The 23,906-nt window shown below is 36.1% G+C and overlaps 2 protein-coding genes across 2 annotated transcripts; both read right to left on the minus strand.

The window, feature by feature from the left end:
- Positions 1–931: 931 nt before the first annotated feature.
- LOC148069566 (bifunctional 3'-phosphoadenosine 5'-phosphosulfate synthase 2-like) lies at positions 932–14,833 on the minus strand. The gene is made up of 12 exons (XM_087803154.1): positions 14,572–14,833; positions 11,349–11,463; positions 9,688–9,923; positions 8,469–8,607; positions 8,202–8,320; positions 4,456–4,569; positions 4,265–4,376; positions 3,982–4,187; positions 3,697–3,832; positions 3,241–3,509; positions 1,544–1,773; positions 932–1,467 (listed from the first exon to the last, which is right to left on the minus strand). Exons 1-12 carry the CDS (start codon positions 14,596–14,598, stop codon positions 1,326–1,328), a joined length of 1,845 nt encoding a protein of 614 aa, XP_087659280.1. The 5' UTR covers positions 14,599–14,833; the 3' UTR covers positions 932–1,325.
- Positions 14,834–16,396: 1,563 nt separating this feature from the next.
- On the minus strand, positions 16,397–22,411 carry minpp1a (multiple inositol-polyphosphate phosphatase 1a). The gene is made up of 5 exons (XM_087803155.1): positions 21,742–22,411; positions 20,613–20,807; positions 19,079–19,176; positions 18,306–18,436; positions 16,397–17,000 (listed from the first exon to the last, which is right to left on the minus strand). Exons 1-5 carry the CDS (start codon positions 22,328–22,330, stop codon positions 16,637–16,639), a joined length of 1,377 nt encoding a protein of 458 aa, XP_087659281.1. The 5' UTR covers positions 22,331–22,411; the 3' UTR covers positions 16,397–16,636.
- Positions 22,412–23,906: the final 1,495 nt, after the last annotated feature.

The raw sequence follows: 23,906 nt of genomic DNA on the forward strand, positions 1-23,906 counted from the left end.
GGTCGCTGGATCCCGTGTTTTTAATTCACCTCTCACAGTAAGACCTAAACCTTTCATCAACATGTATTTATTTAATTGATATTTATATTGATAGAGGGCTTTTTTTGTGTAGATGTATTAAAACATAATATAAACATTATTCAGATACGATTTTAAATTACTTATACGATTTAATTAAATTAAGTATTTAGTCATTTTATTTGTTAGAGTAATAACGTTTTAATATTTTATAACTTTGTATCTAATTTAACAATACTTTTGTAATTTAATCATTTTTTTATTTAAATTGAAGCTGTATTAACATATTAACGCTAGCTCACTTATTTATATGTTCCAATAGTCCTGTATTCATTTTATTACCTCGACATAGTTTACTTAAAACTAATTAAATGCATTACTTAAATGTACTTAATCAAGTTATCATCTGTATTGTATTTATTTGTATCTAATGTGTATTGGTCACAAATAGAAAAAGTGTAACCATGGCAATCAGTAATATAGTTGTGATTTTTCTTAATTCAATTGTTTAATGTATATTTCTAGTTGATCTGTTATTACTTTGGCTATACCAACATTAGAGAGGAAGTCCATCATTAATCTCTCATTGAAGCTCTGCAATGCTAAATCTGTCAACTTTTAACCTCCTGTGGTTGAGAATGAACCTTGCACAGACAAAAGATAATATGAGTCATTGCACAACCGCACAACTCTGCCAAAAATAAGACAACCTTTTATATAACAATCTAAAGGTTAATGCATTAAAATAACAAACTCATTACACAGAATGGGGTTATAAATCAATCACTAATTAATAACTCACTTTTAATTCTGTAGTTTGCGACTTGACCCTGAAAATGATTTCTTTGTATACATTAGAAAAGATGTCCATCAAAATAATGAGCTGTTGGCTGATCAGACAGACACAGAAGTATTACAGTATATTACTTTATTTCATCGTTACAGGAACTATACTGGCTGCGTTGTCATAGAAAAGCAAATAAAAAGTATACATTTAAGTATTTATGCCTCCTATAGAAATGAGAAATAAATATAAAGATGATTTCCCTTTTATGGGATGTCCTTTGAAATGATCAACAGAAAAAAACAATTCAATGCTTGATTGCAGAACTATACATTAAGTTAATATGCATTATACAATTTATTTGTGTGGAATGATTAGATAAGGCACAATTTTGACAAGGTTTAAAAACAGTGTTAACCTTTTTCATAGTAAAGAATGTAAATCAATTCTAGGAAAAGAAAATCAGGAAATTATGTAAAATCCTCCTTCAGGTGATTCTATACTTGATGTTTTCTCATGTAGATTATTTGTCCTTCTGCAATGAGCTGTAGTAATCCACCAGCACCCTCCAGGCCTTGGGAGCCATGAAACCATCCGGAGGGTTTTCACCGCTGCGCGCCATGTTTCGCATTTTGGTTCCAGAGATGAACTCGAACTCGTCGTGTCTGACAAGAAGAAAAATATCTTGAGTTATGAAAAGGACCAACATGATTCTTTTAAGATTTTGAATTAAGGGCTCACTTTTCTTTTTCATAAAAGTCCATGGCCTGCTTGGACTTGTTGTACGCGGCGACCCTGAAGGGGATGATCTCCACAGACGTGAGCCCGGGGGCCATCGTGAGGACTTTCCTACCATGTGTCGGATCATACAGATCCTGTTTGGTCTCTGGATGAGGCATGCCAGCTGGGTCCCTACCGACGATGTAGAAGTTGGCTCCGGCAACCATTCTTGCCCTGCAGTGCCACTGAACCTGCAACCATCCATGTTAAAATGTGATTATTGGAGTATTATTGCTTTTGGTAGAAGGATCGTCAGACATGTTAATATGTTATTACTGCATCTTCAAACTAATTCTCATAGGTCATGTACCAGCAAACTCTAATTAACGTCACTTTATGACAGGAAGTGATGAAATTTAGGCAGTGTTTTGGTTTAAAAAATTCAATTGTTTTTGCTACCACCTACTTAGGTTAATTCAGTTCAGTTCAGTTCAGTTCAGTTCAGTTCAGAAATATCTTTGAAACAAGTTAACAAGTTATTATTATTACTGGTAAATTTATCTATCTATATATCTATAACAAATTATACCAGTGTTGGGTAAGTTACTTTTTAAAAAAAGTAACTCAGTTACATCACTAGTTACTTCTTTGGAAATTATCCAAGTTACTTACTACTTTTCAAAATAACAAGTTCCTAGGAAAATACATTCGGTTACTTTAAATTACTCAATAGTTTTCAAAGTAACTATTTACCACAAAAAGTAACTCAGTAACTTCAATTTACTCATTAGTTTTCAAAGTGACTATTTACCACAAAAAGTAACTCAGTAACTTCAATTTACTCATTAGTTTTCAAAGTGAATTAAACAAGTGTACGGGCCAGTGTTTAGATGCTGTTATTAGTGAATCCAGTGAAAAGGTAAGAACAATAAATGAAATAAACAAAAACAAATAAAACAAAATAAATAAGGTTGCATTGATCACATTTTTTTGGCAAATACAGATTACAGATACAGATTTTTGCCTAGGAACTTTAACACACACAAAATCACCACTTTTATTTCACCATAAACCTATTAAATAAAGACAATAAAATGTAGTAACACTGTAAAACTTAACAACATTTAAAGGATTATAACAAACAATACAAAACTAAAAGTTTTATATAAAATAACTAACTTGTGAAATAAAAAAGTAAAAGTGCTGACAACAGTGAACTAATCGAACAAACTTCACAAAAAGAGCTTGTGGGGCTGACAGACAGAAAGTCAGTTTTCAGTGTGTTCATTTTTTTCAAAGTGATAATGTTCAGTTATAGTTGTGTTATTGTTTCGGTTTTTAAATATGATACGTTTTTGAACGCACCATAGCAAAACCATTGTCATTGAATGCATCATTGATGTCAAAGAGGTGCAAAGAAAGTTGTTTATCTATCTATCATAATGTATGGATAAAAAATGATAAAGATCAACCAAAGCAGGTCACGATCACCATCAACCTCGATACGTAGCTCTGACAAGTGAGACATTTGAACTGTAAGACGAAGGCTGAAGTAAAATCTGTTCAAATCACAGTTTGTGACAAAGTAATTAGTATCAGCACTTGTTACTGCAAAAACTAACGTAGTTACTGTAATGTGTTACTTAACAACGCGTTACTCCGACCACTGGTTATAACTCATCTTGATTTCATCATCTTTGATCGGCTCCGATACTTGCCTCAGTGGGTCCCGCGTACATCATAGGCGAGGGAAATATGGCGACGAGGGTGTTCTTTGGATCCAGGACGCCTTCCTCCAGCACCGCAGCGTGTTGCTTCATCCTCCAGTCGAGAGGAACGTCGTCGTCTTTGGTCCAGCCTCCGAGCGGGTGCAGCAGGAGCACGGGGTTCTTGTAACCTCGCTCCAGCAGGCGACGCTTGGTGTCTTTCATCAGCAGAGCGTGGCCGTTGTGCACAGGGTTACGCAGCTGAAAGGCAAATATGGCATCTGTGGAACAAAAGAAATTGACATCCGTCATTAAATAAGTCACAATATCATCGTCTAAAAATGTATTTTCATCCGATATTTCAAACATTTTTTTTTGACTATAATTGAATTCCAATTGTAAATCGTTTAAAGACAGATTTTCAAATTATTTTTATTAATTTATTGGCATTAACAAATGTAATTCTACCTGCATTCATCTCTTTGAACTTCTGCTTGAGTTCTTTAGGAGTCAAACGGTACTGGTCCAGTCCATCATCCCACTTGATCCGCTCCAAGACTTCCAAGTCACCACCGACGAGCCAGTCGCCTCCTTCCATAACCATCTGTGGTAAATTAAAGTTATTTATTTTAAGTTTAATTGCTTATCCTAGTTAGAAGTCATTACATATCTTGACGTGAAATATGTTTTCTTATGTTAGTCGATTACATTTGCTTTGGGTTGATCGGGTCATGACTTTGATTCGGATCATACCTTGATATATGGATGTTGAGGGCAGTTGGTGCCCCACTGTCTGGCACATCTCTCCTCCTTGCGATGTGGGAAAAACTCGGGGTTCCTAAGGATGGCCACGCGGGAACCCTGGTACTCCAGAGCAACGGCAGCACAGCCGTCCAGCTCCTGCTTTACCTCAGAGCTCACAGGCAGAACGATGGGAACGGACAAGTTGATGGCTCCATCTTAGGTCATTAAAAAAAGGGGATATAAATGGTTACAAACGTGTCTTAAAATAATGTGCCAATATGCTTTATCTCACCATCCAAGAGGTTATTAAAGTGTAGGACCTGCAGGTACTCTCGCTCCCGCATGAAGCCCTTCAGAGGACTGGCCCAGCCCTCGGACAACACCTGGACCCACTGGAGATCCAGCTGTGGCAGGAAGTACATGGAAGAACATGAACATCATGAATGAATAAATCAGGTTAAAATAAAACTTGCTGAACGTTACCTTGTTAATGCTGATGATGGGCAGAGTTTTAGCATCGGCCACAGCGAGACCCAGCTTGTTCACTGGTACCAAAAGTTCATTCAACTCCTCCATGATCTCGTTCGGCACAATATTCTAGATAAAATAACACATATTGACGTCCTTTTTTAAAGCAAATTTGTTATGGTTCCTCTTCAAACTGACTGTAAATATGCTTTGTGTTAACTGGTTGCTCAGTCACCAGAATCTTCAACAAGCAGACTAAATTCTTGGAGAGAAGACCTACAGGCCATTATCTCGGATGTGGAATGGGAACGGGCCTGCACAAAAGCTCAGTCACAAACGGTCAACACACGCCTTAAATAATTGCAATATAACTGGCTAATGCGTACTTATTTGACACCAGTCAAACTTAATACATTCAACAGCACTGTCCCAGATGTTTGTGTCAAGTGTGGAACTGAAAAAGGCACACTCTTCCACTGTTTGTGGCAATGCTCCAAAATAGAAACATTTTGGAAGGAAGTACAACTGAGTCTCGAAGGAATGTTGGGAATTAAATTAAATCTGGAACCTAAACCTTTTACTATTAGGTTTGTACCCTGTTGGTTGTCCAATCCTAAAGAAACACAGAATATTCATTGATATTTCTCTATTGTTGGCAAAAAGAGTGATTGCAGTAGCATGGAAGGAGGTGGACAAGCCAAATATTGGAAGATGGTTGTTAGAATTAACATCAACTCTGCCACTGGAAAAAATATACAAATACACCATCAAGGGTAAACAGCAATGTTTTGATGATGTGTGGGGCCCCTTCTGTAGTTTCCTTATTAATAAAGACATTTCTCACATGATGGAAGTACCTGAGCAAGAGGTTTCGTGACCTGGGATAATTCGAATGGACAGCATTAATTTTCCTTTTTATGTTAATTGGGACAAAAATGATGGATACATCATATTCTGGGGCTTGAATCTATTCATGTAAATGTTATTTCACCCTCATTTTATTTTATTTTTGATATATGTTTTTATTTTAATTTTTTGTAAATCTTTTGTTTTGTATTTTAATTTTTAGTTTGTGACTTTATTGTGAAACTGTATGTGTCTGTATATTGTTGTTTGAAAAGAATAAAAGAAATTGATGGAAAAAAATATATATGCTTCGTGTTGATATTTACATTAGCTAAGAAATGCATGTGCAGTGTTCAATATATTTTTTAAATAAGTCAATGAAAGGGGCAACACCTCCTTGGACCTACAAACATGATGTCCCTATCTACAGCACACAGTGAGAAGTTTACAGTCATATAAAGCTGCCTTTAAAGCCTTCTGGCGGTGAGCAGCGAAAATCAGATGTATCTTTATACGTGTGGCGTTTGCACTCAGTATGTTGAATCATTCAGGCTTTATTTGTACAATTTTTCTCTCCAATTAAACGGTTTAACACAAACATACAGGACGTGCAACAACGTTTCTTATACATAAAGAGTATCTTTATATTGGAAAAGAATAAATGAAAGGTGTAAAAAGTCACATTTAAACGTCTTCTTTCAATCCTTTTATCGACACATTTGCCAGGAAAAATATTCATGATTGACCGTCTTTGACTTCGTCCCGGCAACGATATAGATTTGTGTTCGGCACTCAGACCATTACATGTTCATGAAGCATGTAGTGGAAATCAATATTAAATTTATTTCTCATTAGTGGAAATAAATTATTGATGACAGGTGATTTCAGGGGCTCGCGTCATCTGTTCAGAGACCACTTACATGGTCAGTGTTGGGCTGCTGGTGTTGGTTTGATGCATGATGGTGTTGAAATCCCGGGTTTGATCCACCCGACGCTGAATGTCATGAGATGAATTATTCATTTTTAATCTCATCTCTGCTGGAGCTTTCTCTTTATTTTGAGTTATAATAAGTACCACAAATAGAGGGATAGCATCTAGCTCAGTGGGTTCTCAATCACTCTTTGGAACTTTTGAAAAACCTGGGTGTTGTATTTGATAAAGACATGTCTCTAGTTCAACACAGCAGAAAACTGACCAGAAGCTGTTTACTTCAACTGAGAAAAATCTCTAAATTTAGGAAAATGATGTCGCAACACGAGCTGAAGTTTATAATCGATGCGTTTGTGTCTTCTCGTTTAGAAGTTTATTTTCGTGTCTAAAAAATAAGTAGCTGTCTCGCCTGTAGTTAATACAAAACTCTGCAGTAAGAATTCTGACCCGCTCTAGTAGAATAACCCACATTTCTCTGATCCTTAAAACATCTCCACTGGCTTCCAGTTTCTTTCAGGATCAATTTTAAAATTCTGGTTCTTACTTTCAGATCTATTCATGGTCAAGCTCCTCCTTACGTAAGTGATCTGATCCAGCCTTACACCTCAGCTCGGGCTCTTAGTTCTGTGGATCAGAATCTACTGATGGTTCCTGAACACGGTTCCAGACCAGAGGAGAGAAATCCTTTCAGGTTGTTTCTCCTAAGCTTTGGAATGATCTTCCTCTCCCTCTGTGTTTGATGGATCTACTGACTCCTTCAAGAAACATCTTAAGACATTCTTATTTTTGCAGGCTTTTCCCTGATTTTCTGGGACTCCCATGTTTGTCTTATGTATCTTGGCCTTTTAAAGTATATATTTTAGCTGTGTTTTGTTTTTGATTGTTAAAGCGCTTTGTGACCCTGGACTAGAAAGGCGCTTTACAAATAACCTTTACTTACTTATTTATTTATTATTTGTCTGTAATGACAAGCTTTTACAAAGAAAACAAGAAGGTATGACTTTCAAAATAAAAGCTTTCTTAATGTTTGAAAGGGCAGAAACTCCCTTTTGGGTCCAGACCCTAGAACTGAGCAGCACTGACATAATAAAAATATTTATTTATATCTATAACAACAAGCTTTATTCACCATCCAGTTAAGTTATTACTTATTTATTTAGTGACATTTCATTGAAAGCAAAAACAATTACGCTCACACAGATTAAACAAAACCGACAAGCATTTTAGTGGCACAGAGCCTGTCATGACAAAGACTAACATGTTTTGCCTAAAGGCTTTACTTCCATTTGTGAGAGCAGATGTCCGAATGATGCAATGATCAGAGTGACATCACTCTTACTGATCCTGTTATGATATACAGTAGTTTTGAAATGTTGAAAAGTTTCCACGGAAGTGAGCAGTGGAGCTGATGAAACTGCTTTTTGACGTCATTGTTCGTATTGACTTTGATCTGTAGTTAGTCTGTAACAAGACTTAACCTGCCTCTGTTTTCTATTTAACTGTTTTTTAAGTAAATAAGTTAAGGTTATTTGTAGATCTCTTTTCCAGACCAGGGTCACAAAGCGCTTAAACAATCAAAAACAATACTCTTATCTAAATTATCTAAATTCCCAAACCTGATGATTTAGATATTTTAAATTTGTATTTTAATGATGAAATAATGTCAAATGTAGTTGGACACAATCAGCTCCATATATATGCTCATGGTTTACTGGGCAAGGAGCTGCTCCAGCATCCTAGTAGTAATCTGCCTCCAGGATGTTTATTATGCTTTACTAATGTTGCACAAAAGACACTACAACCCTTAAAATACACAACGATTTTACACCCTCAACAAGTTGTTTAAAAAGGGATTATTAATACAAACTTAAGTCTAACGGTGCCATACATTTCTTTTTTTTCCTAATCTATATGTGATGAAAGGGAAACTAGCACGGGTCTGTTTGAGAGAAGAACTTTGTGTGGACATAATGCGAGTGGTTACCTGTTCCTGAAGAAGCTCCAACACTTGTTGAAGACATTCGTTCACAGTGAGTTCACCAGTTTTGAGCACCAGATCAGGAACCTCAGGGCGCTCGTAATCTGAGTCGATCCCAGTAAACCCTGCAACAACAACAACAACAAGGTAAAGCGTTATTGTCTTTGACGTGGTGTAAGATTTCCTCTTCATTGTCGAGACAACAGTAAAGGGCTTGTCACGACTAACATTACTTAGAGAACGGAACAGATGTATAAGAAAAACGATGCAGACCTTTGATCTCTCCAGCACGGGCCTTCTTGTAAAGTCCTTTCACGTCTCTGCTCTCACACACTTCAAGAGAAGCGTGAACAAACACTTCAAAAAATGGAAGTCCAGCACGTGCATGGATTGTTCGAGCTTCAGTCCGGTCCTGAAGTAAAACAACACATTAGTTAGTTGTCGTGCATATTCGCTTTTACCATTTGTTTATCATTACTTTCAATGTTTGTCAACCATTTAAAATACATTTTGTTTGGCAATAGATGTATAGTATGTGACATGATAAGTCACTGCAGCTCAAGGTCAGTACAGAAAAACTGATTTTTAAGTAACGTTTATGTATCGGAAAATGAATAAACCCTTTCCAAACTAAAACTTAAATGAAATAAATTACAATATATACAGTGGTCCCTTGTTTATAACTAATCAAAATCCATAAAGCAGCAACCATTCATTTTACGGGATAGTTCACCCAAAATTCGTATCACACTTATTTTCTATTCACCCTCATGTCGACCAAGGCTCGCGATAGTTACCTGGAAGGTATGCTGTCTGTGTAGCATGTTAGCGATTTTAGCTTCTGCTACAAACAAAATATATTTGTTTAATTTTTCTTGGAACAATTTCCAATGTCGGCACTTAAATACAAGAGGGACAGACGAGCAGTATGGAGGTATTTAGATGTTTTTTGGACAAAGATGAAGAAGAAGGTAACTGAGCACAAGTCACTACATTAAAATGAACAAACCTTTTTGTCTTTAACTCTAAAAATAATTCATTACTCTAAAAATAAGACCAATCCTTAGTCGACATGAGGGTGAGTAGAAAATGAGTGATTTTTTGGGGGTGAACAATCACTTTAACAACATTTATATAAGCTTTTAAACTGTAATGAATAAGATACGCCATCCCTCTTAACAACCCTCTCAGTGATGGTGACCTTAACAGCCCCCATAATGATTTTCAGCCCAGGCAAGGCTGGCAATGACTCATGACATAGAAACATAGACGTACTATTTAAAGACAGTATTGTAGCAACCAATCAGCCATTACTATATATTGCAGTAAGACATAGTTTATAATTATATAGACACAAGTATCAATTGTTGTTTCTGACAGGTATAAAACTCTACTAAATTCTTTCTAGAGTTTACAGTAAATTAAAGTAAGTTAGTAAAATGATCTAAAGTTTATCTACCTATCTATCTAAGAATCACATTTAGGATCTGACCTTGCTGAAAGGCGAGATGAAACTGGTGACGCACACCAGTCCAGCATCTGCAAACAGTTTGGCCACCTCAGCTATACGCCGAATGTTCTCCTCACGATCTTCAGCAGAAAAGCCCAAGTTCTTGTTCAGCCCGTGTCGGATGTTGTCTCCATCCAGTGAGTAGCAGGGAATGGCATGAGAAACCAGGAACTCCTCCAGGGCGAAGCCGATGGTGGTCTTACCAGCGCCGGACAGACCTGACAGAGTGAAAATGGACGCGAGAAAAATGAGATTGACATAAACTTTGTTTCAGAGAGTTATGGAATCGGGGGCCAACCAGGCGTCTCATGAATTCATATACATAGATGAGGAAGGATTTCATCTGGCGTCGACGTGGACGGAATGTAAGAGGAAAAAGGGATATACCGAGCGCCTCCTTGCCTTTCTCAATGATCTCCACCAGCTCCTGGTTAAGGAGCAGGATCAGGAGGGTGAAAATATGAAGACCTTCGTGATCACCTGGGACAATGTGGCTTACCATCATTCGCAAACTATGACAACATGGTTTGAAGTCCACCCAACCCTGGTACGTCTCTTCCTTCCACCCTATTCACCTTTCCTCAACCCCATAGAGGAGTTATTTTCTGCATGGAGGTGGAAGGTTTAAGCTTTTTCTGTTCTTTTATATTTTAACCAGTATTTCTACAGTACCTCCTGTAGTAAACAGTAAAGGCAAAAAAAAACAGATTTGCTAGTACTGGAAAGCTTTTGAATATGAACATTACATGTGGACATACAGTTCCCAACCAATAAATGTAGTGTTAAAACGGTGGATGGCATTTTTTTGCATGCAAAAAGCTGGAAAACTAAAACATGAAAGTCTATTCAGTTTGTTTAATGTCAAAAATAGTCACTATTTTGAAACCTGGTGTACTTTGATTGACTTGCATGTACCTTGTGAAGTGAGAACAAGTGTTATTGTTTGACTAAATGATTTCATTTTGAGTCAGATTTCCAGTGTTTTGTTAGTTATTCTAGTTATATTTCATTCTGCGCTGTGAGTTTAGGAAAAGTATCTGAAGTATGGGTAAGTGCTTTTTAGCGATTGAAAAACCTATAAAGATGCTATTGTTCAAAATAACATAAAGAAAAGGGATTATAAATCTAAACAATTATACAGAGACTTTTCCAAAACAAATGAAAGCTGATGATGAATGATAGGTATTTGAGTGTTTGGTGAAGGAGGACAAACACAGAGATAATTAAGATAGCTTGAGCCTTAGAATGACAATATCAGACTTGAACCTCCAGTTATTGACAGTTTGATCCTCCCTTTAAGTTGTTTACTTAAAGATTTCCACCCATGGTATGATTGATTCATGGGTCCAGCGCTCTCCTCAGAGGTTAGCAAAAAAAGGGAGAGGAAATCGGGAGAACTAGATAAAGACCATGTAAGCACTAATTCAATTTACACAGTGACAGGTTCTCTCCAAGGTTTTCCACAAGCTGGAAACAAACATGTTTCTGTGAGGCTGTGGCACAGGTCGCTAATCCACCAGGCTAGCCCTTTAATTTTAATAGTTTAATGTACATATCTGCACCTTCATCCATTTACTCCAACAAAATCAGAAGCCATTATTAAAACGGAAACAGTGGTGAGTATAAGGTCTGATGAAGTTTACCAGTGAGCCAAATGGTGCAGCCTCTGAATCCTCCCCTGGTGCCCACGACCTGTCCTCTCTTGCTTCTGCTGACATGGTGGGCCTGATAGACCACATTGGTGGACCTGTTAAGATCCTGGGACACAATAAAGCAAGGTTAGAAACTAGAGAGTGGCGCTCCCAGACAACCGCAAAAAGAGATTGTAGGTGTGACCTTCTAGAAGCTACATCTTTATTCCTGCTCAATCCACTGAAGGCATTTCACTAAATAATTATCAACGCCGTACACTTTGAGATCCTAACTTCCTAAAACCTATATTTTACAAACCCAAATAATTCAAGAAGAGTCCATTCAGTTTCCTTGAAGTTATCTTTTTACCTCAGTGAGCAAGCTAAGGATTTGTGGGCTAGTGTAAGAGGGCCTGTGTTCACTTTTAGAAGGGCGGGCGAAGGAGGGCTGGGAAGGAATGAAGCAAGGGACGGGATTGACTGGACAATGTGGCCAGTGTGCTGACCAGGGATGATGTGGCACTGCTGCTGCTGGTGTCTCCTGTTGCACCCAGTCTCCCTTCATCTCAACATTCCTCTTCAGTCATTCCATGTGCCAGACCCTCTCATTTTCTCTCTGCTGTCTCCGTTATCTTGTAAGATGGTTTATAAAAAATATATGTAATTGAAATAAAGGGTTTGTCTTGTTAGAAATGTCTTCATAAAAATGGCTCAACTAGCTCTTGGAAATGGATTAGTGGGATTGATAGAGAGACTAAACAGTGCTACACGCCTGATAATCCACTCCCTTCTCTTTGAACACATCCAACTTTCACCCACAGACGTTTCACTCACTTTGGCACACCAGTATTTGAGTAAAGTTCAACTAGTATAACTTTATTGATAGTGCGTAGATGTCGTTTCCTTATAAAAATATATAAAATGATTTTCAACGGGTCCAACATTCTTCCACAGGACAGATCTGACCTTTTTCTACAGTGTGACTGCAGCTCTATTACAAGTCTATGATCAATTAAACTTCCTTAAGGCACTATCAGTGACTTTTGTAAAAGCTTTATATTGGACTATGGCTTTTTTGATCATGTCAGAACTTAGGATTTAGAAACGACTCCAAAATATGCTCTACTTCAAGACGGACTGATGATGTAACAGATTGTTAATTTCATTTGAAATTTTCATTTCTATTATTTGTCTTATTTTTTAACTCCAAATCCAAAGACAGTTTTGAACTATTAAAAGTCTCTGTCCTATCTGGTTCATCAACTCGTACAAAAGAAAGAAGAGTCTATTGGCATTTGAATTTTTTCATGACCACTCAGTGCAGCTATTTCATCCTTTTTCGCTCGAAAGCTTTTTTTAAAATCAAGAGAAAGCTGGAGTTTCATCTCTTAATACACTAAATATTATCAATATTTTATTAGTTAACACTCTTTTTTTATCATCATTAAAGAAAACATGTAAAAAAGTAGAGTTAAACTGAGTTATATGAAATGTTACAAAAAACTTTATCAAAAAGTTAAATTGTTTATAGCTCAACTAGTTCTGGCTTGTCCTGTCCTCATACTAAAATTTGAATCTGTTCCAAACAAACACAACTAGTTTTCACTCATCATATACCATTTATTATGGTATGTAACAGATATACTCTTCGTTTATAGCTTTATTCATTTATTGTTTCTGATTGTGTGTCTGATTCATAGTTATTGTCGAATAGTGTTTGATGTCTGATTAATAAATCACTCAAACTATTTAATATCTAACTAATGTTACACAGAAGGCTTTGAATCAATAAGTGACTCTGCAAATGCAGTACTTCACCTCTGAACAGAATAAGGAACGCAGTAGTACAGCCATAAAAGTTTATTCCAGCTCTTGCTCAGCAGAACTTCAGTCTGTTCACAGTTAACAGTGACTTCTTTCTCTCCTCCAGCAGAAAAGTAATGAATGAGAAAGATTGACGCGACTGAGTTACTACACAACCCATCTATTCAGAACATTTTAACCATCACACCTGGATCAGGGCACACAGGTTCGAGTCAAATGAATGTTAAAAGGAACGTTTCAGATTCAGCTTAAGTTTAGTGAATTCATTCATGTGAGACTTTCCATGTACTGAAATGTAAGAACTTCTTTCTATAGAAGTACACTAGTAAAACAACTTTGACAACATTTTATGTGTGCTGTACAGAATACATTTTTTATCACAATATCACAAAGGTTTGAATAGAACATCCTTAATTAATGGTTTATTCATGATCTATGCGTATATTTAATATGTGTTTCAATAGTTTTAACAAAGACAGTGATTATGATCCACTAAAAGTTTTTTGTTTTCACCACATTATGGGACAAATTACTTTTGTCCTGTAATCCCATTTAAATATAACGTAACTTAGTTTAATTACTACAGTATTAACATTTACATTGAATTTTATATACATACAATTAATTAACAACATATCGCTTATTATATTAATGTTTAATGTCGGATAATTTGGTAAATTATGGAAATAGTTTTGTGTAGTTCCATACCTGCCACGAACAACAATTGATACTTTTATTTGTGGGTGTTTTCTATCTGTTGACAATTTCTTTCAAGTATCTATCCAATTATATAGTTAAACTGTTAACAAACTCTCCAGAAAGACTTGTCTAATAATGAAGCAACAATTTCTTCCTCACAATTCCACAAACTATTCAATAAAATTCCAATGGTTTATCTGTGATGTATTGCTTTAAGGTGTCTCACTAGTTTGGTATGATCCACTTACATTGGTTTTCACCACATTATAGTACAATTACTCTTTTAGAATTAGGATTTAGAAACTTTTCATAGGATTTTTTTTGTGGTGGCAGTACAGAATAAAAGATTGAAATAAGATAAAACACAACAAGCAATTTGTCCAGTAATGTATTTAAAAAACAAACAACTTATATAATGCATAAACCAGTGCTCTTGCCTTACATGAACTCTGGACTTAGTTCAGTATTTAAATATACATTGAATGTTTAACTTGTACAGTATAAGAAAAATAAGGTTACACCCAAGAAATGTTCTGGGTTGAGTTGTCAAGATTTTAAAAAGCTTTTCTTGTCTTTCTATCACAAATCTTTCATGAGTTTTTGTTCCCCCTGATCATAATAGTCTTGTTATTGTTGTTAGAAAAACTTGTCAAACATTCGTGTACAATCTGATGACAACTACTTTTTTCCTCATATCTCCTCATCTACTTACCGTGCGAAGTTTTTTCACCCCGGACATTCTTTCGAAGACTACCCCGGTTGCACCGCTGAATTCCGGACTCTGACCGCTGCAAAACGCCGGCTCTGGATGGAGGACTCTCCGCCGCTTGAATGGTAGTTTGAAAAAAAAAAAAACTTTCGGGTAAAAGTGTACAGGAGTAAGGGGGGTTTAAAAAGGGACTTCCAAGACACGTAGCATTCTTGTGACCCGGCCCCCGTCCTCCCCCGACACCCGCGGATCTGCATAAACTGGACCAGCCAATGCTGGAGCATCACGAAACCGCGGGGCCGAGCAGAGAACCCGGCAGAACCCGAGGAGGAGGAGGAGACACGAACGTCGTTCCAGCCAAAACTTTTGCGGCGTTCAGGGAGTTTTTTATTAAACTTTCTCCTTTATTTTTCGCTCTGTTATCACTTCTGTCACGCAAGTTCTGTTCCATTTTACTCGCCTAAGGTTACTTAAGACTAGCTAGCAAGCTAGCATTGAGTTAGCATGACAATAAGGAAGCTTTTACTGAGGTTTTACAGTCAATTTTATTAAGTTATGTTGACTTTCGCACTCAGGTTTCCTCCCCTTGTTTGTACGTGTGTGTGTTTAGTGTTCAGATATGGCCAGTTAGTTTGTTGCCCCAGGTATAGTAGCAGTAATAGCTTCCCTTTTTTTGTCAAACAATGTACAAAAAGTGCCACAAGTGTGATATTTAAACAGTTTGACTCATAATAATTTCTGATCGGATATTATTTGCATGGAAAAAATATTTTAAATTACATGTATAAGCCTTTCTCTCAAGAGTTAAAAACCAAATCTGACCAACCCTATTTGTAGATATATAGTGATACTATTTTAACTACACAATCAATTCAATTCTTTCTTTAAAAAAAATAATAATTGTGAACTGCGGTCTCTTCCATTACATTCTTCCCTTACACACTTAACATTGTTATTAGCTAATGCTGTTGTTATTATGTTTTTATTAAACATGTTTTTACTTTAATAAATCATAAATAAACAACAAAAATATAATATCCATTTGGAATCCTGTCTTGATTTTGAATGACCTTAGCTTTTTAATAATGTAATTATATTTTATTTTCTGTTTATTTTGTTATTGATAATAACATGTTTACAACATGTAATGACCAAAAATTTTTTTTTATCACAACATGTGCAATTCTAAAAATACATCTAGAATCCGATGTCGATATTTAAACGTTATCATATCATCATATTATATTTAAAACACGTTACTCCTATTCTTATTCTTAGTATATAAATGGTTAGGGCTTATTTGAAATATTCAGATGCATCAATTCAGTTTACAGCATGCTTATGTACTCGGTACAAAACAAATGAGAGATAATCTGAAATACAATGTCTGAATAATACAGGTTTTAAGGGATGTGATGTTATGTCTTAGTGTGTGAACTGTGGGAAATACCTTTTTGGTGCCAAGGTTCTCACATTCAACAGACTACTGTTAACCTTCATTATCTACGTTCAACAAATGCTTTCCAAAAAAAATTAAGATATTCTTATGTTTTCTTAAGATATTTATAAACCAAATAATACATTTTTGTAAGGTATTTAATAATGAAGTTCTTGATTTTTGCCAATTTCTTCTCTTCACTATTTTACTCAATCTTATAAAAACCCATTCAGAATAGAAATTCATTAAATAAATCAGAAAAAAAGATATGAACATCATTTTAAGCCCACGACGTTCTGTCCAAAGTGGTCCATTGATCTGTTGTAATATTGATTCGGTGTATCTGACAGATTAATGAATAATGTAAAAAATGATGACAATAGACAAAAGTTTTTATTAGAATAGATTTATTGATAACAAGGTGTAGTTATCAAGTCATAAACAGCATTTAAAAATAGAAAAATATTTAAGGCTTAAATTATATCCAATTGAAAATAGTGGACACATCAATTTTTTAAAATATCAACATTATCTTTGGCTTGAAGGAATTGGCACTTATCATCTCATATCTCTTTGTTGAACTATTTAAAGAGGTATTTAATCAAAGAATTTAAGGTCAAATTTGCCTTCTCAAAGCTTGCACACGGTTTCAAAGTCACAACCCTTTAGCAGTTCCCTGTAGTGACCTTTGACATCGCTGAAAGTCGGCATGGCTGTCAGACTGCTGTCCAAGCCGGGGAAGGGAATGGGCTTCTCGTTTAGCATCGCCTGTATCCTCAAATCTCCATCTCCACAGTCGTACAGGACGAATACCAAGTTTGCTGCATATGGTAGCATGAAGCTGGAGCGAAAGGTACGATCTCGCTCCGTGGCGAAGTTGGTGGATATGAGAGGGTTTCGATCCTTGAAGAATCCGAGGAGGGTGAGGAGGGGCAGCACCGTCTCTGCGTGACCGACCTGGATAGTCACGGCCTCACTGGTGCGCTCATTCAGCCTGAAATACACAAAAACATCCGGATGAGATTAAGAACGAAAGTTCAACATTTGCTGATGAAAAATGCTTTGTTTAATTAGGTTCACAAAAGCTGCTTAACTGGTATATATGAAATTAAGTATTTTGAGGTGAAGTGAATCATGACAATTTTGAAAAATGTGCTATGAACTTGCAACCTTGAAACCCAAATCATTGCTCAGCTAATAAGTCAGAAGATTATTTTAAAGATTGCTAGCAAGTGCATGACACACCAGGTTAACTGAATATATATATATATTTTTAGTTTCATTTTGAATGCTTCTTATTTACAGCCTGTACGCGCATTGTGTTCGATGTCCTGATTGTACAACTATAACCGTCTGGATATTTTATCTATTGGGCAATGGATCGAGGGAATGTTGTCTCACCAGTTTCTCCACATCAACAATATTTCGGAGGACATCGCACGCCGTGTTATCCTCGCATAAAGGAGTCGGCGACGCCGCAGAGAACTTCAACAAAGGAGGGGTTGCCGCAGCAAAGTTTTTTTTTTTTTTTTTAAATCTGCGAAAGTTTGAACTTGTTTGAACGAGTGTTTAAATAAGAGACAACTGTGAGAAAAAGTTAATGCCCGTCTGAGAAAAGTCTATATTAAAGTGTGTGGTTAGGGGTTTTACGGCCTTAAAACATGTATAATATTTGTAATAAATTGTAATAAAATAGAGCTGATTTCGTCTATCGCGGGTCATTTTTAGAACGTATACCCCACGACAAACAAGGGACCACTGTAAAAGAACATTCAAAAACATTATTTATAAGTGTCTTTAATAATGTATATATTGTTTTTTTATGACTTATATTCAGAATCTTTAAACATTGTATCAGAATAAACAATATACGATAAAGACAATTTTAGATACCTTTTATAATGTCATGGAATGATTTCACTTTTGATCCTTAATAAAAAACATTGTATGAAATTATTCTTCTATTGTATTCTAAATAGTTGTGGATTTAGTTTTTCATTTAACCCTTAAATAAAGCCTCTTTAATATCTAATGTTTATTCATAGGAAAGCAAATGATTTCCGTAGGCTAGACACGCTATATCAGAATCAGTAACCTTTATTGCCAGTGTTGTAAACACAACATGAGGAAGTTTTGTGGTGGCATGATTGCTAAGGTTTGATAATAATCAAACCTTAGCAATAACTAAACAAGATTACATCTGCAATTAGAAATGGCTATTGTTATCTTTTACTCTAAATTGAAATTCAAAAGGCAGAAAATACAGACATAATACTTGTTTATAATCAGGATTACTCACTTGTTTTCTTTCGCGGCCTGCTCCAGACGAGCGAATATATCGTGGAACAGGATGCAACTTGACTTGCTGTTGATCTCGTGGCCATAACCCCGTTTCCAAAAGTGTTTTAGGTCATTTGCAAACTCGATTACCTGTTGAATGAAAAACATTTTTTGTCTGAAGTTATCTTTCATCTACTGTAGTATAACATTTCAAGGCACCTCAGAGACCTTTTGTTAAGAGGTCATATATATTGTCCCTTTTCCAGATAGACATCTAACCTGAATTTAGCTTGAAATATGAATCCAACTAAGAGACAAAATAACATTTTACCTTCCTACCTTTAGCGCATTAGGACTAATACAGTTTTTATTTTATTTTATTTGTGCAGGCTTTTCCTTGATTTTCTGGAACTCCTGTGTTATTCTTGGTGTTATCTTGACCTTTTAAGTATATATTTTATTGAGTATTGTTTTGATTGTTTAAGCGCTTTGTGACCCTGGTCTGGAAAGGCACTCTATAAATATAAATTACTTACTTACTTACTTTTATGTTGGTCAAATAATCCTTCAGGTTAATTGATGGTAATAAAACATTCACATTAAAAATAGCTTTATGCTAGCGAAATCATCACAATAGTAGCCATTATGATTCCCATACTGCTTGAATTGTGATTAGGCTTTCAAACAAATCGAAAATCCCATATAACTGTTCCTCTAGTAGAATTAAATTTCTCTTACGTTCTAAACTCAAATAAATAATAATCAATGATTAGCTTCAGCATTAGCACCTACCTCAGCGTCAACCTCATCAATGAGTTGACACCACGGAGAGTTCAAATTCTTGATGGCCAACTCGTAAGCACAGGTGTAAAATGCAGCTTCAGCCATATCTGTAGGATATAAGGATCAAAGGTTATAAAAAAAAAAGGGTTAACCTCTTTTAACCTCTAATAATAAGCATTATAGAATAAATTCCTTTTTTTATGAAGGTCAAAGTTTATAAGTTCCTCCTGTGTTGTGAGTGTTTACTCCAGGCACTCCGATTTCCTCCCACAGTCCGAAAACATACAGAGGTTGATTGGGAACTTTGGGAAATTGTCCATAGGTATGATTGTGATTGTGTTTGGTTGTGTGTCTTTGTGTGCACTGTGACAGACTGTTGTTCTGTCCAGGGTGTCCCCCACCGCTTGCCCAAAGCTGGGATAGGCCCAAGCCCCTCACGCAATCCCCATAAGGGATTCAGTGGCATAGAAAATGAATACATAAATGACACCAGGGAGCACCCTAAGGTAAGGTTTAATTCCAAACCTAATAAATCACATTTTAAGCGTTACATTACATGGACTCCTACTGAAACCTTATTATTGTACTTTAACGGCAATGTAAACACATCATCATAGTGTAGGGAGGACAGATAGTTTTTGTGTTCCAGCTACATGTTTTTTTAAAGGTTTAGAATCAAGTAAAATAAATAAATGAATATGCGAGTTTAGAGAATAACAGGACAAGAAAAATGTATTCTTTGTTGAAACTTACTAGGATACCACAACGGAATAAAAATGTTTTTAATATAATCATCGTTTTGATATTAACCGAGACTGATGACGACACGCACGATTTTTTTGGACAAATGCTGCTTTGCTTCTGCTTGCAGAATATTTAAAATAAATTAAGTAATGGCGCACCCTGCTGGACAACCGATGCAATGACTTATTTCAAAGTTATCTGGTGTTGCACATATATCATTCTTCCTTAAAGAGATAGTTCACTCAAAATAATAATAATAATGTCCATTTATAAATCAAATTTCACTAATTTTCTACAGACCTTGAGGTCGACTAATGGTTGGGATTATTTTCAGATTAATCTGTTCCTTTTAAGAGTTATAGACAAAAAAAATGTATGTTCATTTTAATGTAGTGACTGGAGCTCAGTTGACTTTGCCCAAAAAGACACTTAAAAAATATCCAAATACCTCCATACTGCTCGTCTGTAACGACCATCTTGTATAGAAGCCTCGACATGAGGATTAAAATATAGGCTTATTTTAGTTTTTCCGAACAATACTCATGTTGATGCTTCGATTCAAGATGGTCGTTAAAGAAGAGCAGTATGGAGGTATTTGGATGTTTTTAAGTGCGTAATTTATAACGAAGATGAAGACGATTATAACTACATTTAAAGTGATTAAATTATTGTCAACAAAAAAAAACAGCTGCTCTGAAAATAATCCCAACCCTTAGTCAACATGAGTGAAGTGAAAAATTAGGGAAATGTATTTTATTTATTACTTTAACTTATTGAATCTAAAAATAACACTACTAACCAGCAGTTACGTTGCTGTATGGCACGTTGAGGCGGTCAGCAATCTTCTCCAGCACCCTCGTCATCTCAGGTCCCTTCTTGAACTTCTCTACTTCTTCAAAAGCTGCCGGGTTGTTGTCAACTTCCTCCAGAAACTTCGGGCACTTTTCAAAAAACCTCATGAGGGCATTATTTACCGTGTAGTTAAGTTCCATATCTGCAGATGAAAAGATTGTATCGTCATTGATAAACCATTATTAAGACCATGTATTCTATATACATTTATAGGTTAGGTTAGGAAATTTATTGATAAAAATGTAATAGTTTTTTTCCAATTAGACACAGCAATACAGCAATTATTCATAAAAATAAAAATAAGAACAAGAACAAAGAGAAATATAGAGAAAGAACAAGATGATACAATCTAAGTCTAAAGATAAAGAACATAGATCATAGAAAAATAACAAAGACAAAGGATACAAAGACTAACAGAACAGAACATCCTGATACTTTCACTCCACTCCTGCCCCCAAACTCAGAATTGTACAATTTAATAGCCCTAGGAATGAATGAGTCCTTGAGTCTATTAGTGTTGCACCCGGGAAGGAGCATTCGTGCACACATTCTGCTTCTCTGCTCACTGACGACAGTGTTCAGAGGATGACTGTCATCATCCATGACTGACAGTAGTTTGTTCAGTGATCTCCTCTCAGAAACTGTCACCAGTGAGTGCAGCTTCATGCCAACAAAAGAGTTCAAACTCCTCCTGGACACATTCTCACCTCAACACACCACAGCAACAATCTATAACAAACTATATATAAAAAACTATTTTAAATTGGTTAGTGAAAATAAATATATTAAAAAAAAACTAACAATGAAATAAAAAAAAGATGTTACTAAAAATGTGAATCCAAAACAAAGTAACATTTTTAATATCGAAACATCCAACCGTGCGTCTTAGTTTAGGTCTTCTGAGTCATATTCAGGTATTTTATGAGAATTTTTGTCTAATACTTGAGTGGAGTAAAAGTATCATGATGTTCTGTTCTATGTTAATCTTTGTATCCTTTGTCTTTGTTTGAAAAATTGCTTTATTTGCTGTGGATCACTTGGAAAAGAAACAATTTAACCTAACATCTAGAAGTTACCTTTGACATCCCACAGCTGGACCAGGCCAGCTTGGAAAGACAACGTGCTGTTGACGCATCTGTGTTTGGAGCTGGTGATGAATTTGACGAGTCCAGCTCGAAGATTCTCTTCTGACAGCAGCGTGGGGAACCACTTGGTCAGCCTGACAGCCAGATGTTTGTGATCGTCCACACCCTTCTGGACCAGGCGACCGTCCATGTCTTCGGTGTACCACATCTTCCACTGCGTCTGGATCTCACGCTGCCAGCTCTCTTTTCCAGTGGGGCTATTTTTGACCAGATCGTACACATTCTGCATCTTCACGACGTTTTTGGTCGTCGGGTATCTCGTTCCATGTCTTATGACGGCGGTCAGATGGATCTCTCGACACTGCGCAGATGGCGGACGCAGGACGGATCGGTTCACTGCGAGGATGTCGGTTAAAAGCCACGGGTTGACTTCCTCGTACCTGACTTTGGTGCTGAAGCGTGCAGCGATTTTTGGAATGTTAAAATCGTCGTTGAGACACGCATCTTGGCGAAAACAAAACGAGGATTCGGCCACGGAAGCAAAACAAACAAAGTAGAGAATCCGTAAAAAGGTGGCCATGTTTGGTTGTTGTTTTTCGTCGTGTGTGACGTCACCAATGTGGGACCGAAAGCTTTTGTTTTACACAGACGCGGTCCGATGACGAGGAAAAAAAACAAGCGCCGCTATATCCGTGTAACAAATGTTATTCCGATCCGAATCTGAAAGTGTTGATAATGTAGTTATTCCTTATTCATTTATTATTTATATAAGGTTGAAGAGTGTCTGTCATAAGAAAATAGGCATTTGGATTAAAGCCTTGTGCTTTTTTACATCAGTAATAATTAATTTAACAGCAAAAACAAAGTCATTTTTCTGCCTGTGTTTTTAGGAAAACAGCGTCATTCCCTTATTTGTTCAATCATTTGTCCCTTTTTCAATTGGTGAAGCATACATATAAAAGTAAAATCAACTTAAGTGCTTGGTGGATGTGAAACTCATTTAAGTGTTTTTAAATAAATACCAGTGGACAACAGCAAATTGGAAACAATTGGTTTTTCAAATGAAAAATGATTTACAAACCAATGATTTTTTTTAAAGAGTTTATAGGATGTAATGTCAGGTCAGACAGTGAAGCATTTTTAACGTTTTTTTATATATATATATATTTGAACTAAATAATATATACTTATATCTCAAGGTTGAATTTACTACTACTTGAACTTTTTTACCAATCTTGTCGATCACGTCTGGGGTCTCAAAAAACGTACATTAATCTTTCAAACTGTTATTTCTGGTGTCGCAGGATTTCAAAAGGAATGCTGTCATGCTCAGACGGTCAGAACAACAGGTTTTTGAACGTTTACCGGAGAAAATGCTTTTTTTCAGGAGTATCATGAGTCAGTGTAAGCTCGTCCTTGGGGAGACGGCCTGTTTAAGAAGCTTGTTCTGTGAAAGGCACCTTAAGATAAGATGTATGTCTTTGCCATCTGAGATATACAAACTTTGTGGGTAGCACTCCGGGCAAACAGGCCGTTTTGATTTGGCCTTCAGAGGAAGACAGCATTTTTGCTGACATTAGCAACCACAGGTTGGATTCAAGGTAGGTAGGTAGAACTTTATTGATCCCTCAAGAGGTCTCCTTCGGGAAATTGTTTTTTTTTCCAATTAGCCACAGCAGTAGAGCAATTATTCATGAAAATAAATACAAATAAAATAAGAGAGAGAAATAAAGAGAAATAACAAGATGATACAATCTAAGTCTAAAGATAAAGAACATAGATCAATGAAAAATAACAAAAACAAAGGATACAAAGATTAACATAGAACAGAACATCCTGATACTTTTACTCGACTCCTGCCCCCAAACTCAGAATTGTACAATTTAAGATGTAATGTGAGGTTTTTGAGAGCCCAGATGTTGAAACAGAGTTGACTCATTGTCTGTATATAACTGGACAATACCTAAATTGACGGGCCAGGGCTTCGGTTTTCGTCATGTGATGATGATCGTCTGAAAGTTCAAGTAGCTTGGGACTCGTTTATTGTCTGGTGGCAATGTTATACCAACATTTTTTATATTTAAAGGGCTACGGAATTTAGAACATTCATTTTTGAACTATAAATTAAATTCATTTATTTCCATTGGTCGACAAAA

The sequence above is a fragment of the Callionymus lyra genome, chromosome 11 (genome assembly GCF_982586985.1).
Source record: "Callionymus lyra chromosome 11, fCalLyr1.hap1.1, whole genome shotgun sequence".
NCBI classification, from domain to species: Eukaryota; Metazoa; Chordata; class Actinopteri; order Syngnathiformes; family Callionymidae; genus Callionymus; species Callionymus lyra.

Bases quoted from the DNA above. Each gene is read 5' to 3' on its own strand.
- LOC148069566 (XM_087803154.1), bottom strand. From the start codon at position 14,598: ATGTCCGGGGTGAAAAAACTTCGCACG. The intron at 3,833-3,981 runs GTATGATCCGAA...AATTTACCACAG, and splicing joins CTCAACATCCATATATCAAG to ATGGTTATGGAAGGAGGCGA. The intron at 1,774-3,240 runs GCAAGTATCGGA...GGATGGTTGCAG, and splicing joins TGTACGCGGGACCCACTGAG to GTTCAGTGGCACTGCAGGGC.
- minpp1a (XM_087803155.1), bottom strand. From the start codon at position 22,330: ATGGCCACCTTTTTACGGATTCTCTACTTTGTTTGTTTTGCTTCCGTG. The intron at 19,177-20,612 runs GTTAGTAGTGTT...TATATCCTACAG, and splicing joins ATACAGCAACGTAACTGCTG to ATATGGCTGAAGCTGCATTT. The intron at 18,437-19,078 runs GTAGGTGCTAAT...TTCATTCAACAG, and splicing joins TTGATGAGGTTGACGCTGAG to GTAATCGAGTTTGCAAATGA.